This window comes from Pituophis catenifer, unplaced genomic scaffold, assembly GCF_029215685.1.
Source record: "Pituophis catenifer annectens isolate HBS135680 unplaced genomic scaffold, rPitCat1.0.hap2 SCAF_5, whole genome shotgun sequence".
NCBI lineage: Eukaryota > Metazoa > Chordata > Lepidosauria > Squamata > Colubridae > Pituophis > Pituophis catenifer.
Genome location: NW_027256885.1, coordinates 39,476,473 through 39,494,538, shown reverse-complemented (window position 1 = coordinate 39,494,538; position 18,066 = coordinate 39,476,473). Strand labels below are relative to the sequence as shown.

General features: G+C 46.5%; 1 protein-coding gene across 1 annotated transcript in view; it reads left to right on the top strand.

Moving 5' to 3' along the window:
* The window catches only part of EZH2 (enhancer of zeste 2 polycomb repressive complex 2 subunit), a 480,973-nt gene that overhangs the window by 384,478 nt on the left and 78,429 nt on the right, over positions 1-18,066 (top strand). The window contains exon 10 of the mRNA XM_070944564.1: positions 16,733-16,973. Within this exon, the coding sequence (XP_070800665.1) occupies positions 16,733-16,973 (241 nt within the window). The remainder of the gene's footprint in view (positions 1-16,732; positions 16,974-18,066) is intronic.

Genomic DNA, 18,066 nt, shown 5'->3' with positions numbered 1-18,066 from the left:
CCTAATCATCTTTGTTGCTCTTCTCTGCACTCTTTTTAGAGTCTCCACATCCTTTTTACATTGTGGTGACCAAAACTGAATGCAATATTCCAAGAGTGTCCTTACCAAGGCATTATAAAGTGGTATTAACACTTCACGTGATCTTGATTCTATCCCTCTGTTTATGCAGCCCAGAACTGTGTTGGCTTTTTTGGCAGCTGCTGCACACTGCTGGCTCATATCTAAATGGTTGTCCACTAGGACTCCAAGATCCCTCTCACAGTTACTACTAATATTTACAATATTATGATATTGTAAATATTCAGTAATGTTCAAAACAGTCCTCACATTATGCATTAACTGTCTTTTTGGCAGAAAGCCAGATATATCTTCATGAATATGCCTGTAAAACCTTCTCTAATCTTTCTGCCAAAATTGCAGCAAAAAGTTGATAGTCATTTTTAGTAATGAAATTGGTCTATAATTCTTTATCCTCGTGACGTTTTGGCCTTCCTTTGGTAATAATTCAATATTAGCTTCTTTCCAAGTTTGAGGTATCTTCCCCCCATAATATATCATTCATTATATCCTTTAGTGGCTGAAGAATTTCATCTTCAAAGCATTTATAATATTGGCCTGTAAGACCATCTGGACCTGGAGCTTTGCCTGATTTCATTTTTTTGATATTTCAAAGGTAGTTATTGAATCATTCATAAATTGTCTCTGAGTTTGTGAGAGTTTAGGTCAGTGATGGCGAACCTTTTCGGCACTGAGTGCCCAAAAGGTCGTGTGGAAACATGCATGCACGTGCGTGGAAAAGCTGAACTTCCAGGTTCTAGCGTGCATGTGCGCCTGATGATCAGCTGGCCAGCGCGCTTGCGCACACCGGTTTTCAGCACTGCAGCACGTACAAAGGGATCGCGCTCTGGAAAAGCCAAACTTCCGCATTCTGGTGCGCATGTGCACCCGACAATCAGCTGGCCGGCACACATGCACACACCTGTTTTTGGCACTGCCACGCACGTGGACAGCTGATCATTGCGTGCGCATGTGCACCAGAAACCCGGAAGACAAACAGGCAAGGCCACACGTGCCAGGTGACATGACATAGGTTTGCCATCACAGGTCTAGTTTAATGAAAAGAAAGACTAGGGGTGACATGATAGCAATGTTCCAATATCTCAGGGATTGCCACAAAGAAGAGGGAGTCAAGCTATTCTCCAAAGCACCTAAAGGCAGGACAAGAAGCAATGGGTGGAAACTAATCAAGGAGAGAAGCAACCTAGAACTAAGGAGAAATTTCCTGACAGTTAGAACAATTAATCAGTGGAACAACTTGCCTCTAGAAGTTGTGAATGCTCCAACACTGGAAGTTTTAAAGAAGAGATTGTACAACCATTTGTCAGAAATGTTATAGGGCAGTGATGGCAAATCTTTTAGACATCGAGTGCCCAAAGTGCGCACACGCACATGCCCAAACTGAAAGGTGCGCACGTGTGAATGTGCGAGACGTACGAATGTGCGGACATGCGTGTGGAAATAATAATAATAATAATAATAATAATAATAATAATAATAATAATAATAATAATAATAATAATTTTATTTCTATACCGCCCTTCTCCCGAGGGGGGAGTCTCGCAGCGCAAGAAGGTCGGTTTTTTGGAGCATCAACCGAGCCAAAGATGGGAAAAGAAAAGCCAGTCCGGGAATCTATCATAGTCCAAGGGATAACTGAGCATAAAGGTCACAAAATATCCATTTATAGGGCTGGACTCCACTGTCACAACAGGGAGAGGGTCCACGCGGACATGCGCGGGGCATGCACGAATGTGCAGCAGAGACCCGAAGACCAGCTGGCTGGTGGGAGGCAGGGCATCCCAACACCGGCAGCGCGGCAAGAGGTAAGATCTTTTTCTTTTGTGAGCTTCTGTTTTGTTGTTTGCCGGGAAACATAAACTCACGAAAGAAACACCACAGAGATCTGACCTGGGGCGACGGTGCACGTGCCAGCAGAGAGGGCTCTGTGTGCCACCTCTGGCACGCATGCCATAGGTGCGCCATCACAGTTATAGGGTTTCCTGCCCTGAGCAGGGGGCTGGATTAGAAGACCTCCAAGGTCCCTTCCAACTCTGCCATGCCATGCCACTCTTCTAGAAGATTTTATTATCTTTAATTGACTTTGCTGAACTTCTTTGCTTTCAAAACAAAGACTGCCTAAATGTTTTTTTTTTATTCTGTTGTGAGGAGGGGGAGAAATAGTTCCGATTTTACTTGCCTCTGATTGGATCAGCTGTGTGGGTTGTTAAACAAAGAGGCACAGATTTCAAATTTATTTTGTAGTTTACATTGCAGTGATGTAGTTTGACCACACAAGAGAGCCAAAAACTGTAGTATTCACAATTCTTACTAACTCTCCAGTTGCATTATTTTATATACTAAACCCGTTGGATAAAAATTTAAACTTTAATTATATTTTATAAATATGGCCACTTTAAAGAGGACTGAGAAGACTGAAAGAAGAACAGCAGGAGCTGCAGAATCTCTAAGATATTTTTTGGATATACAGCTAAAACACATAAATTAAACCAGGCAATGGGAACAAAGCTTGAATCACAACTTGATACACTTTCAAAGGAACTTTGTGAGGAGATACACTTAAGTGGAGATATTAAACAGGTGAATGATAGAGTGAATCTTATGGAGCATAAATTGGAGAAGAAAGATGTCCAGTATCAAGCTGATTTGGATGAAAGGGCTCTTTTGGACTTACAGTTTAAACAACTCCCATTAAGATTTAGAGCAGTTCCTGAACAATCTGGAGAGGATATCAGATCAAGGATGATTAAAGCCTTGGCCCGGTTAGTTAATTGGGAAGAAAAGACCCTCAACTTTGAAATAGCCAACATTTATAGAATAAATTCCAGATTTGCTACTAGGAGAAAACTACCAAGGGATGTCTTAGTCCATTTTGTAAGAAAAACAATGAGAGACTATGTTTTGGATTGCCACTTCAAATCTAAATTAAGAATGGAAAATGTGGATATGATTTTTTTGAAGGAAATCCCTGTCAGAATTTTGGAGAAAAAGGAAACCTTATTCCTTCCTTACTAATATCCTGAAGAAGAGAAAAATTCCCTTCCTCTGGGACAAACTTGAAGGAGTGATATTCACTTACCAAGAGCAAAGATTCAGACTGAATTCTATAGAAAAAGCCAATGACTTCTTGATCAAATACAAACTAATTTTGGACCCAGCTGAAGAAATTGATATAGACAAGCAACTAAGAAGTAGATCAACCTCAAAAAGTTGATACTGAAGATGTGGCTGAGATGTCCGTACAGGAATTTACTATTTTATCCAATGATGGAGATTAAGTTTATAACATGGAATATTAATGGGGCAAATGCCCCATCTAAGCGTAAAAAAAATTCATTACTTAAAGAATCAATGTTGATATATTTGTTTTCAAGAAACACATATTAAGAAGCAAGATGAGAAATATTTAATAAATAAATGATTAGGGGAGGAATTTATATCTACTGGTGCAAAAAAAAAAATTAATAGAGGAATTCTATGTATAAAAACCCAATTTAAACCTAAGTTACTTTTATCAGATGAACATGGTAGATTTGCAGCAGCGGAAATTGAACTTAATGGAATAAAATCAATAGTAGTTGTACTTTAAGTGCCAAATGATGATAAAAGTAATTTTTCTGAATATCTTATGGATCAATTACTACCTTTCTCATATGAAAATTGGCTTACTTTGGGGGATTGGAATGGAGTGACTTCCCCAGTTTTGGATAGAACATCTACTAAAGGGATTGAATCCTCCCAGGGTAAACTACCAAAGACTTTTTTTGAGATGATGTATAATTTAGCACTAATAGACTCGTGGAGGCAAAGAAATGGCTCTGCCAGAGTGTATACTCTCTTTTCAGAATGACATAAATCTTTTTCAAGGATTGACATGGTATGGACTTCTAAAAATATTGCAAATAAAAATCTAAAAGTTGATATTTTACCTAAATCTTTCTCTGACCATAATCCAGTTCTTTTGGTACTCAGAAAAAAGGCTTTGAGTTATAGATGGAGATTAAATGAATCTATCTTACAAAAAGAGATGATTGTAAAGGACTGAAAAAAGAAACTGAATGAATACTTTGATAATAATTTGGGCAAAGGGACAAATTTAATGACTGTGTGGGGTGCTAGCAAAGCAGTTATGAGGGGTTATTTTATACAATATAATTGTCTAGAGAAGAAAAAATCCCAGGAAAAGATCCAAAGGATATTGGATGAAATTAAACAGAAAGAAATTGAATTGCAGAAGACACCTACGGACTCTAAAATCTTACATCAAATTAAATTGTTACGTCAACAATTGTCTATGTCCGTGATTTTATTTATTTTATTTTATAATTACACTTCTATACCGCCCTTCTCCCGAAGGACTCAGGGCGGTGTACAGCCAAATTAAAACACATAGAATTACAAAATTTAAAACCAATTAAAATCAAATATATAAAATGGCTCAAAAATTTAAAACATTTAAAACATGCACACACACCTTAAAAATTCATATTAGGCCAGTCCGGCTTGCTGGAACAGAAGAGTCTTCAGGGCGCAGCGAAAGGTGCGCAGGTCGGGGCTAAGACGAAGCTCTAGGGGGAGCTGCACAAGATGGCAGTTCCTCGAAGTGTCGGCTGAGATTGGGGGATGAAAGGATGAGCGACTGGAAACCAAGGGAGGCCGTTTTTCCATTCTTCGGCCTCCTGCCTGATATGCTGAGCCTCCGGCAGTTCAAATGGGCCGTCCCTGGCAAGAGACGGCTCTCGGATGACCTGGGACGGTGCGGAGAGGATTGCATCAGCTGGGCGCTGCTGGGAGGGCGGCGTCGGCCTCTGTAATAGTGCCATGGCCTTAGAGTTCCATCGGCCGGATCGGCGCTACCCAGACGTGGTTTTCTTTGCCCCCGGCGATCCTGGATCGGGGGGGTGCTATAGGCGCTGTGGCTGTTGTAAGATCGTCAGCCCCCCCCCCCCGGAGGACCTGCTGAGGCTGGGACAGCGGCATCATGGGCAGTATGGAGGCCTTGTCGATGGCAGAGAGTGCCTTACTGAAGATGCGGGGAATGACCCAGCAGACCATCTCGCTGGGACTACATCTAATTGCCCTTGAAGGGCATGAGGCCGGGAAGATCTGGGCTGTAATAGCCCTGCAAGGACAGGCTATGACTGCGGGGTGAGTGGACCTGGACAAGATCTGGGGGGTTGTGAGTTTGCCGGAGGGGAAGTGGTGACTGTACATCTTGCTCTTCCCTGGGGCCTCTCCCCCCCCACTTTTGATGCCCCCCCCGGATTGCTGCCTGGCTCAGTTTGGCCCCCCCTGCCAATTTATCTTCAGCTGTTTGTTGGGACCTTTGTCATCTTCCTCTTTATTAATCTGCTATCTGATCCCTGGCTTTTCTCCCATCGCGATGTGTTACATCTTATACTTTATTCCCTATTACTGCCTTTATCGGACTTGACATATTGGACAGAGAGATGGAGCCTTTGGCTGAAGAGCTGTGAGTCCTGGTGGATTGCTGCTGCATTATGTTCCGAAGAACTGTTCTATGACTCCGCTGGTGGTTGTTCTCCGCCTAGCCGCCGTGAGAGGACGGTTGCGGCCGGTTCTATTGGACCTATTCATTGCAGCTTTTTGGACTCCCCCACTGCTGTGAGAGAGTGGTGGTTATACCGGCCTGGTTTACTCCTATCTTGGCATTATATCTGCCCCTCTTTTTACCATCTTGGTTTCCTGTCGTTGTCTTACATCCACCTCTTATGTTTATTCTGGCGTACACTTCGGTGACCCTCCTTGCTCTGCAAGATGCCCCCCTCTCGCAGACATGGCATTCAAATTTATTGAAGGCCTACCTCAAGGACGGGTTTTGGAACCCCGAGTGGTGGCATGCCTCGAAGCGTGGTCTGAGGGGTTTTTTAATCAAGGCTTTTAATCAAATTTTAAGGGGACCCGGGAGGTGGGTGGTGACTAAAGTGGATGGGGGGGGAATCCACTAAGGTCGGAGCCGAGCCCGGCACAGGGTAGCGGTTTGGAGGGTGCAGGACGAGGGACTGGGGAGGGGATGGAGGGCTATCCTAATGAGGGATGTACCATCAGCACGGTCGATGGGAGGGGCAGATACCCCTCGCCGCAGGGAGGCGGACCCAATTAGATGGATCCGCCCCAGGCGCCTGATGGATCCTGATAGGTTCCAGATGGAGCTTGGGCCATTTCCTGAGGATCTAGCACATGACTTGGCCGAGGACCTGGTAGCCGCCTGGGATCGGGCGGCTGGTGGGGCCTTGGACCGAGTCGTGCCTTTGCGGCCTCTGACCCGGTGCCGATCCCGGGCGGCTCCTTGGTTTACTGAGGAGCTGAGGGAAATGAAGCGCCGGAAAAGACGCCTGGAGAGCGGTTGGAGGGCCAGTCTTGCTGAATCTGATCGAACACTGGTAAGGTCGCATATTAAGGCCTACCTGGTGGCGATAAAGACGGCAAAGTTTAATTACTTTTCCGCCTCTATTGCGTCATCAGGGAATCGTCCAGCCGCCCTGTTTAGGGTGACCTGCTCCCTGCTCCATCCAGGAGTGCGGGAGGATCCCTTAGAAGGCAGGGCGGAGGATTTCGGACAATACCTGTATGACAAAATCGCTCAGATCCAGGGGGATTTGGATTCTGACTGGGTAGATCAAGGCAGGGTGACGAGGAATAGCCTTGAGAATGTTACCTGGGAGGAGTTTGATGCTGTGACTCCCGATGATGTGGACAGGATTTTGGGGAGACTTAGTGCGGCCACATGTTTACTGGACCCGTGTCCCTCCTGGTTGGTACTGGCTTCCCGGAAGGTTACACGAGGCTGGCTCCAGGGTGTTATCAACGCTTCGTTGAGTGAGGGTCACCTCCCCGCTGCCTTGAAAGAGGCGGTGGTGAGGCCTCTCCTCAAGAAGCTGTCCCTGGATCCGGCAATATTGGCCAACTACCGTCCTGTCTCCAACCTTCGCTTCATGGCGAAGGTTGTTGAGAGTGTGGTCGCACGACAGTTTCCACAATTCCTGGAGGAAACATCTTATCTAGATCCATTCCAGTCGGGTTTCAGGTCTGGGCACAGCACGGAAACGGCATTGGTGGCGTTGGTTGATGATCTCTGGAGGGCTCGGGACAGGGGTTGCTCCTCTGTTCTGGTCCTGTTAGATCTCTCAGCGGCTTTTGATACCATCGACCATGGTATCATGCTGCACCGGCTGGAAGAGTTGGGGGTGGGAGGCACCGTGTTGCGGTGGTTCTCCTCCTTTCTCTCCGACCGGTTGCAGTTTGTGTTGGCAGGGGGGCAGAGGTCGACCTCGAGGCCTCTCATCTGTGGAGTGCCGCAGGGATCGGTCCTCTCGTCCCTTCTGTTCAACATTTATGTGAAGCCGCTGGGCGAGAACATCCATGGCTTCGGGGTGAGATACCATCAGTACACTGATGACACCCAGCTGTACATCTCCACCCCAGGCCACCCCAACAATGCCCTTGAAGTGATGTCCCAGTGCCTGGAGGCTGTGCGGATCTGGATGGGGAGGAACAGGCTCAAGCTCAACCCTTCCAAGACTGAGTGGCTGTGGCTCCCGGCATCCCGATATAGTCAGTTGACTCCATCACTGACTATTGGGGGCGAGTCTTTGGCCCCCAATGAGAGGGCTCGCAATCTGGGAGTCCTCCTGGATATGCAGCTGTCCTTGGAGGATCATCTGACGGCTGTAACCAGGGGGACCTTTTATCAGGTTCGCCTGATTCGCCAGTTGCGGCCCTTTCTTGATCGGGATTCCCTGTGCACAGTCACTCATGCCCTCGTCACCTCTCGCCTTGACTACTGCAACGCTCTCTACATGGGGCTCCCCTTGAAGAGCACCCGGAGGCTCCAACTGGTCCAGAACGCAGCAGCACGGGTAGTGACGGGAGCAACATGGCACTCCCATGTAACACCGCTCCTGCGCGAGCTGCACTGCCTCCCGGTGGTCTTCCGGGTGCGCTTCAAGGTGTTGGTCATCACCTTTAAAGCGCTCCATGGCATAGGGCCTAGCTATCTTCGAGACCGCCTGCTGCTACCAACGACCTCCCATCAACCCGTGCGCTCCCACAGAGAGGGCCTCCTCAGGGTGCCATCAGCCAAACAATGTAGGCTGGTGACCCCCAGGGGGAGGGCCTTCTCTGTGGGGGCACCTACCCTCTGGAATCAGTTACCCCCAGAGATAAGGAGAATCCAAGACCTCAGTGCCTTCCGCTGTGCCCTTAAAACCCATTTTTTTCCAGCAAGCTGGGCTGGCTTAAGAATAAATTTTTAAATGTTTTAATTGGTTTGTGATTTTTAATTTTTGGGCCAAATTTATATATATTTTAATTGTTTTTTAATATTTGTATTTCATGTTCTTAATTCTGGCTGTACACCGTCCTGAGTCCTCAGGGAGAAGGGCGGTATATAAATTGGAAATAAAATAAATAAATAAAATAAAGATATGGCGTGAGCAGGGGGCCACATCATGTGTTGGGGGTGCGCACTCGCTGCTTGAGAGCAATTGCGCGCCCTGGTCCCCAAGGCTCCTCTCGGATGCTAGGTGGCACAGATACTCAGGATCTGGGCCTTCGGCTGATGCTATGCAATGCCAGGTCCGTGGTAAATAAGTCCCCCTTCATCCACGATCTTATACATGAGGGGGGAGCGGACCTGGCAGGTATTACCGAGACCTGGTTGGGCCCAGAGGGAGGGTTCCCCCTGGTTGAGATGTGCCTACCAGGCTTCAGAGCGTTCCATCAGCCGAGGGCCCAGGGGAGGGGCGGGGGGGGTGGCGGTTATTATTAAAGAAGGTCTCGGTCCAAGGGAGACCACTGTGCCTCAGACTGCTTACGTACCTGGCTCCCTGCCACGTGGCAACGGCCCTGCCCGAACTACTCAACGTGATAGCCACGGTGGCAGTTGATACACCCAGGCTTATGGTCATGGGTGATTTCAACTTGCCGTCCGTTGGTGAAACGTCTGACTTGGTTCGGGAGTTCATGGCTTCCATGACGGCCATGGACCTGACCCAGTTAGTTCATGGCCCCACCCACAGGGGGGTCACACTCTGGACCTGATTTTTGTCTCTGGCCAGTGGTTGAGAGGTCTTGTTATAGGGGATATAGACATGGAACCCTTGTCATGGTCAGATCACTCGCTCCTTCGCCTGGACCTTCAAACCGCCGCACCCCACCGCAGGGAGGCGGAGCCAATAAGATGGGTCCACCCCAGGCGCCTGATGGATCCTGATAGGTTCCAGATGGAGCTTGGGCCACTTCCTGAGGATCTGGCGCATGACTCGGCCGAGGACCTGGGATCGGGCGGCTGGTGGGGCCTTGGATCGAGTTGTGCCTTTGCGGCCTCTGACCCGGTGCCAATCCCTCGTGGCTCCTTGGTTCTGAGGGAGATGAAGCGCCAGAAAAGATGCCTGGAGAGCGGTTGGAGGGCCAGTCTCACTGAATCTGATCGAACACTGGTAAGGTTGCACATTAAGACCTACCTAGTGGCGATAAAAGCGGCAAAGTTTAATTACTTTTCTGCTCTTATTGCGTCATCAGAGAATCGTCTGGCCGCCCTGTTCAGGGTGACCCACTCCCTCCTCCACCCGGGAGTGCGGGAGGACCCCCTGGAGGGCAGGGCTGAGGATTTCGGACAATACCTGTATGACAAAATCGCTCAGATCCAGGGGGATTTGGACTCTGACTGGGTAAATTCGGGCAGGGTGACAAGGAACAGTCCTGAGAATGTTATCTGGGAAGAGTTTGACTCTGTGACTCCTGATGACGTGGACAGAATTCTGGGGAGACTTAGTGCGGCCACATATAGTCAGCTGACTCCATCGCTGACTATTGGGGGCGAGTCTTTGGCCCCCTCGGAGAAGGCGCGCAATCTGGGAGTCCTCCTGGATACGCAGCTGTCTTTAGAGGAACATCTGACGGCGGTAGCCAAGGGGACCTTTCTTGATCGGGATTCCCTGTGCACAGTCACTCATGCCCTTGTCACCTCGCGTCTGGACTACTGCAATGCTCTCTACATGGAGCTCCCCTTGAGGAGCACCCGGAGGCTCCAACTGGTCCAGAATGCGGCCGCGCGGGTAATTACGGGAACTGCCTGGCTCTCCCACATAACACCGCTCCTGCGTGAGCTGCACTGGCTCCTAGTGGTCTTCCGGGTGCGCTTCAAGGTGTTGGTCACCACCTTTAAAGCGCTCCATGGCATAGGACCTAGTTATCTTCGAGACCGCCTGCTGCTACCGATGACCTCCCACCGACCTGTGCGCTCCCACAGAGAGGGCCTCCTCGGGGTGCCATCAGCCAAACAATGTAGGCTGGTGACCCCCAGGGGGAGGGCCTTCTCTTTGGGGGCACCTACCCTCTGGAATCAGCTGCCCCCAGAGATAAGGAGAATTCAAGACCTCGGTGCCTTCCGCCGTGCCCTTAAAACTTTCTTTTTCCAGCAAGCCGGGCTGGCTTAACATAACATTTAAAAAAAAAACATTTTGAACTGGTTTGTCATTTTAAATTGGGGCCAAATTAATATATCCTTTTAATTGTTTTTAATGTTTGTATTGTATGTTTTTAGCTGGCTGTACACCGCCCTGAGTCCCTCGGGAGAAGGTGCGGTATATAAATTCGAAATAAAATAAAATAAAAATAAAACTCATTCCAGAGAGCCGGTGCCCCCACAGAGAAGGCTCTCCCCCTGGGTGTCGCCAGTCGACATTGTTTGGCTGATGGCACCCTGACGAGCCCCTCTCTGTGGGAGCGTATTGGCCGGTGGGAGGCTGTTGGTGGCAGAAGGCGGTCTCATATATACCCCGGTCCTAAGCCATGGAGCGCTTTAAAGGTGGCCACCAACACCTTGAATCGCACTCGGAAGACCACCGGGAGCCAGTGCAGCTCACGCAGGAGGGGTGTTACATGGGAGCGCCGAGTCGCCCCCATAACCACCCGCACGGCCACATTCTGGACCAGCTGGAGCCTCCGAGTGCTCTTCAGGGGGAGCCCCATGTAGAGAGCGTTGCAGTAGTCCAGACGGGACGTGACGAGGGCGTGAGTGACCGTGCGCAGGGCATCCCGGTCCAGAAAGGGACGCAACTGGTGCATCAGGCAAACCTGATAAAAGGCTCCCCTGGCCATGGCCGTCATATGCTCTTCCAAAGACAGCCATGCGTCCAGGAGAACACCCAAGTTGTGAGCCCTTTCTGAGCGGGCCAAGATCTCGCCCCCAATAGTCAGCGATGGACCCAGCTGACTATACCAGGACGCCGGGAACCACAGCCACTCGGTCTTGGAAGGGTTGAGTTTGAGCTTGTTCCTCCCCATCCAGATCCGCACAGCCTCCAGGCACTGGGACATCACGTCAAGGGCATCATTGGGGTGGTTCAGAGTGGAGATGTACAGCTGAATGTCGTCAGCGTACTGGTGGAATCTCACTCCGAAACCACGGATGATCTCACCCAGCGGCTTCACATAAATGTTGAACAGAAGGGGTGAGAGGACTGACCCTTGCGGCACCCCACAAACAAGGTGCCTCGAGGTCGACCTCTGCCCCCCTGCCAACACAAACTGCGTACGGTCGGAGAGGAAGGAGAACCACTGCAACATGGTGCCCCCCCACTCCCAACCCCTCCAATCGTCGCAGCATGATACCATGGTCGATGGTATGAAAAGCCACTGAGAGATCTAATAGGACCAGGACAGAGGAGCAACCCCTGTCCCAAGCCCTCCAGAGATCATCAGCCAATGCGACCAATGCCGTTTCCGTGATGGCGAACCTATGGCACGTGTGCTACAGGTGGCATGCAGCGCCCTCTCTGTGGGCACGTGAGCCGTCGCCCCAGTTCAGCTCCACATGTGTGGGGGGCAGGGGACGTGCGGGGGTGCCACGTGCGTATGAACAGGGTACGGGGCCGCACATGCATGCACGTGGGGCAGGGCGCGTGCAGGGGGCCTGCATGCTCATTGCATTTTGGGACATGCTCTGGGCACTCAGTCCGGAAAAGGTTTGCCATCACAGGTCTATGTTAACAGTTCAAGAAATAGAAACAAAACTGAATTATGTGAAGCAAAGACATTTTGAGTTTGAAAAAAAATCAGGAAGATGGTTGGCATATAAACTAAAAAAGGAAAGGGAAAAGAGAATGATTGAGAAATTTTTGAAGGTAATAATATAATAACAATGATTTTATCAAAAAGTCTTTCCATAATTTTTATTCTTTTACAAAAAGCAGGAGCTAGATGTGCCCTAAATAGATGAATATTTGTTAAGACAATGGTTACCTAAACCCGTGATGGCAAACCTATGGCACATGTGCCTTGCCTGTTTGTCTTCCGTGTTTCTGGTGCGCATGTGCGTGCGATGATCAACTGTCTTTCGCGTGTGCGGCAGTGCCGAAGACCGGCCTGCGCATGCACGCCAGCCAGCTGATTGTCAGGCACGCATGCGTGCTAGAACCCGGTAGTTTGGCTTTTCCGGAGCGCAATCCCTTCGCACACACGGCAGTGCCAAAAACTGGCCTGCACATGCGCCCCGGCCAGCTGATCGTCAGGCACGCATGCATGCTAGAACCCAGAAGTTAGGCTTTTCTGGAGCATGGCTCTGATGAGCACGCATCCGTGTGCGACGTTTCTGCGCAGGTTCGCCATCACTGAACTAGACATAACCAATTCCAGCAACCGTTCTTTATATGTTTTAGCCTCCAGTCCCTTAATAATCTTTGTTGCTCTTTTCTGTACTCTTTCTAGAGTCTCAACATCTTGTTTACATCGTAGCCACCAAAACTGGATGCAGTATTCCAAGTGTGGTCTTACGAAGGCATTATAAAGTGGTATTAGCACTTCATGTGATCTTGATTCTATCCCTCTGTTAATGCAGCCTAGAACTGTGTTGGCTTTTTTGGCAGGTGCAGCACACTGCTGTCTCATATTTAAGTGATTGTCCACTAGGACTACATGATCCTTCTCACAGTTACTACTATTGAGTGAGGTACCACCTATTTGGTTTTTCTTGCCTAAATGTAGAACCTTACTTTTTTCACCATTGAATTTCATTTTGTTAGATAGGGCCCAATGTTCAAGTCTGTCAAGATCCTTCTGTATCTTAAACCTATGGGCTGTTGGTTTGAGCTCTGAGCTTGGCAATTTGGTTGCAAACGTTTCATCACCATTCGAGGAGACATCATCTTAAGCCTATCTTCTAGAGCAGGGATGCCTGCATCGTCATGGTGGCATCACATGACATATCGGGACTTTCCCTCCCTTTGGTAAACTGGGCATGGGCATGGCCAGTGCATGACGCATCTGGCCCACGGGCCGGGAGTTTGACAGCCCTGTTCTAGAGTGTTGACTATTCCTGCCAGCTTGGTGCCGTCTGCAAATTTGATGAGTTCCCCTTGTCCAAGTCATTGATGAAGATGTTGAAGAGTACTGGGCCTAAAACAGAGCCTTGGGGTACCCAACTGCATACTTCCCTCCATGTAGATATAGTTCCATTGAGGACTACATGTTGAGTGTGGTTGGTCAGCCAGTTACGAATCCATCTGGTGGTGATGCTGTCTAACCCACATTTTTCTATTTTACCTAGTAGTAGGTTATGGTCTACTTTATCAAATGCCTTACTGAAGTCCAAGTAAATTATATCCACAACATTTCTCTGGTCCACTAATTTTGTCACTTTGTCAAATAATGTAATAAGATTTGTCTGGCATGATCTGTTTTTGACAAGCCCATGTTGGCTTTTAGTTATGACTTTGTTTGCCTATAGGTGTTCACAGATTTGTTGCTTGATTATCTTTTCCAGAATCTTCCCAGGTATTGAGGTCACGCTGATAGGTCTGTAGTTTCCTGGATCTATTTTTGTTTTCTTTTTTTGAAGGTGGGAACTACATCAGTTTTTTTCCAGTCCTCTAGCAGTTCCCCAGTGCTCCAGGAACTTTGAAAGATATAGTTCAGTGGTTCTGAGATCACGTCTGCCAGTTCCTTCAGAACCTTGGAGTGTCTAGGGATTGTTTTTTTTTTTCTTTTGTGTAAAGACAGATGCAAAAAACAAGTTAAGCAGTAGTTAAAGTACTTAAAAGTAGAGTTAAAGTAGTTCTGCTTCCTCCCTGTTGCTTGTCACCTTCTTGCCACTTTCTCCCAGCAATGGACCAATTGTTTCCTTGACTTTTTTCTTGTTTTTAATATGTTGGAAGAAGGTTTTTTGTTATTTTTTTTACTTTTGTCGCAAGCCATAGTTTATTTTGAGCCTTAGCTTTCCTCACTTCATCTTTGCAGGCTTGGGCTACTTGCTGATATTCTGCCTTAGTTATGTGCCTCTCTTTCCACTTTTTATACTGTCCTTTTTGTCTTTCAATTTATCAGAGAGTTTTTTATGTAGCCGTGTTGGTTTCTTTTGAGAGCTGTTATTTTTCTACTTCATTAGTATTGTGTGAGACTGGGCTTTTATAATCTCACTTTTCAAAATTCCCCAAGCTTCTTGGGTTGTTTTCCCCTTGAAGATTCTCATCCATGGAATCCTTCTCAAGCTCTAAGTTTATTGAAATTGTCTCTCTTAAAGTCCAAGACTCTAGTTTGACTTTGTTCTATTGCTTGTGCTTGCATAATTTAAGTTCAGAAGTTTCTCAAATAGTTTCCAAAGTAATTTCCAGCTTCTTTATTTTGGCTTATCCACACCAACTTTTCCCTTCCTCTCCATTTTAAAATCACAAAGCTTCAGAAATGACAATATTTCAACAAAAAGGAAAAAGCAGGCTGCAGCCTGAGGGTGACTCTTTTAAAGCGAAAGGTAAATATGCAAAAAGCTAGTGTCTAAGAAATGGTGGCAGACTTTATTTTCCGTTTTAAATGGCTGGTTCTTCCATGGTGAACTTGCTTCTTGGTTGCCCCACCCCCTTCCAGAGACTCACCTGATTACTACTACTTCTTCAAGACCTCTCTGAGAGCATCCAGCCATCTGGGGGAGCAAAAGAGTTAATTTCCAGAACTTCCCCTTTCCCAGAAAAGTTTCTTTTCACTTAGAAAACAACTCTAGTAGAAATCAGACCAAAAAAGGAATGCTACTAGCAGGCCACCATATCCGCTGGAAGTCCAAGATGCCCTCACAATCTGACAGATTTGGAGCTATTTTGCAAGGACGAGTAGGCAAAGATTCCCAAGGCAAGATGTGCCATGCTGACAGGCTTCTACCTCAAAAGACTGAATGCTGTCAAAAAATCACAATGTGCTTCAACTAAATATTTGTTTAAGGGTGTGCACACTTATGCAACTGTGTTATTGTGCGTTTTTTATTGTTATTCCCCCCCCCCCTAAAAGATTTGTTCATTTTTCAGTTGAATTGTGTTGTGGTCCGCCAGCAGCCTGTGGAGCCGGCAGCAGAGTCAGACAGTGAGGAGGCTGGGGAGGACCATGGGCCAGTCCTGGAGTATGGGGAAGGCTCGGACAAGGGCTCTGCGTCGGAGGCAGAGAAAGGGCCATCTGAGCCCTTGAGTCTTCGGAGAAAGGTGGCATACAAGTTGAACAAATAAATAAATCTGGGAGGTACGTGCTGCCTCTGGAGCCTCCAGAGTCAGACCTCAGCGAGGCAGAGGAACAGGGGGAGCCTATTCCTAGTGCGCGCATGTGCAGAGCTGCCAGAAGGCAAGAACAGCTAAAACAAAAGGGACGACTTGGGAGTAGGGCTGGGAGATGATTGGCCCCTCCCATAAGACTTAAAAGAGGAGCAAAGGCATGTGGGCCTTTGCAGGAAACAATGTTTGTTCATTCGGTTCAGCTTAAAGCCTGTGTGTGGTTTTGCCAATTAGGTCTTTGGCAGCGTGTCAAGGGAGATAAAGGTGGGTGATTATCCGAAGGACTCTTTATAACTAATTGGGACTCATCTGTGAATGAACAGAATTCACAGCTGTTGCAGTAAAAGGTTTTTGGGACTACTCGTGTGTTTTAATGACTCAGGAAGCCTAGGTCAGAACAGAATTGTACAGCTTATATGTTTTTGGTTTTTTTTTAAATTTGATTTATATGCCACCCTTCTCCGGAGACTCAGGGCAGCTTACAATGCGTTAAGCAATATTATATTAAGCAATTTAATATTATGTTATATTAAAGGTGAAAAAATTCTGAAGTGATTTATCTTGGTCTGATTTTTTTTCGATCTCAAAAACCTATCATTTCAGCAGGGGTTTGTAGACTTTATATTCACTGTACATAAGCCCCATTTTTTTTCTTTCTAGCAATAAAAATACATCAGACTTCTGAATCGTCAAAGGAATTGGGTTAGAGTAAATCAGTGTTTTAAGTTTTAGTTATGATTTAATTATATTCACTTTTATGATTTGTATTCTCACTTGTAGTCTGATATAACACAATTGCAATGTACTTTTAGTACTTGTTCTAGCCAATGATTTGAATCCCATTTTTAGGTAGGCTCTATCCTGTATGCCAGGGTCCCCAACCCCCTGGTCTGTGGAACGGCAGTGGCCCGCTGCATGCCAGCAACTGGGTCATGCAAACAAGCAAAACCTCATCCATGGGATGCAGGCAGCATGCAAAACCACGCCCCCTCCAGTCCGCAGAAAAACCTTTCTCCATGGAACTGGTTCCTGGTGCCCCAAAGGTTGGGGGACACTGCTGTATGCACTTTCCCCTATCCTGCAAATGTTTCTGTGCATTCTAGGAAGGAGCCAAAGAGTTTGCAGCTGCTTTGACTGCTGAGAGAATAAAAACTCCTCCAAAGCGTCCAGGAGGTCGCCGAAGGGGAAGGATTCCAAACAATACCAGCAGGCCCAGCACGCCAACCATAAATGTGCTGGAATCAAAGGATACAGACAGTGACAGAGAAGCTGGAACTGAAACTGGAGGTGAAAATAATGATAAAGAAGAGGAAGAGAAAAAAGATGAAACTTCAAGCTCCTCTGGTGAGACAATTGTGGAATGTTGCTGGGTTTGTAAAGCATGTTTATACTGGGACTGGAAGTATTGGATTACACATTTGGTTTTTTTTTTTGCTTCAAGTTTTTTATTTTATAACATAAAAATTCCATTTTCAATTAAACTGTGTTGTCTGGGTACAAATAGTTTTAGGAAATAATAAAATGTTTACAACAGTATTCATTACAATAATAATAATAATAATAATAATAATAATAATAATAATAATAATAATAATAATAATAATAATAATAATGATGATGATGATGTTTACTTAACCATTTTAACATACCTTCCTTATATCATTGATCCTTTCCATATAGTTCCTGTTTTTGTCAGCTAACCATTGATAAAATGGGTCCCAGGTCAAAAAGTATTCAGTTTTTTTCTTTTCCTTAATTGTAAGTGTTAGCATTTCGAGGTCGTCTCAAATAAATTGCATTTCAAACAAAGTCTTTGAAGAAAAATTCCCATTTATTAAGCACGACATTCTACCTCCAACTCATCGAAGCCAACACTGACTTCCAGACCCAAACCCCTCCCTTTCCGTTCCCCACTCCCCTGCACTCATTGGCCATCTTCCAAGTCATTCTACCCCTAATCTACCGCTCCAGCTCAAAGGAATTTCCCCCCTCCCATCCCATCTCCTAGGGGATATTATCTCCAGGGAAAATAAGTAGGTGAAAAGTCAAACGTCCCTTTCCAGACGCCTCCACTTCTCCTTATGTCAGCACTAGAGTAAATGCAGCTCGAAGTGCTGACATTTTCATCCTGTTGGGATCTCTTCACTTTTCCATTGTTTACAACTCTAGCTGCAGTCAGTACATGTAAAATCAAATATGCATTCCCTTTATTATACTTATCCAGTAAAATGCCCAACAAGAATATTTCTGGTTTCAAATCAATATGTTGTTTTACCATTTTTTTCTATCCATGTATGTATTTTTGTCCATTTTTTTTGCTTTTGGGCATGTCCATCACATATGATAGTACATACCAGGTGTCTGATGGCATTTCCAACATTTTGCGGATTTATCCTTAAACATCTTTGCTAACCTTGAGGGTGGAAAATGCCATCTA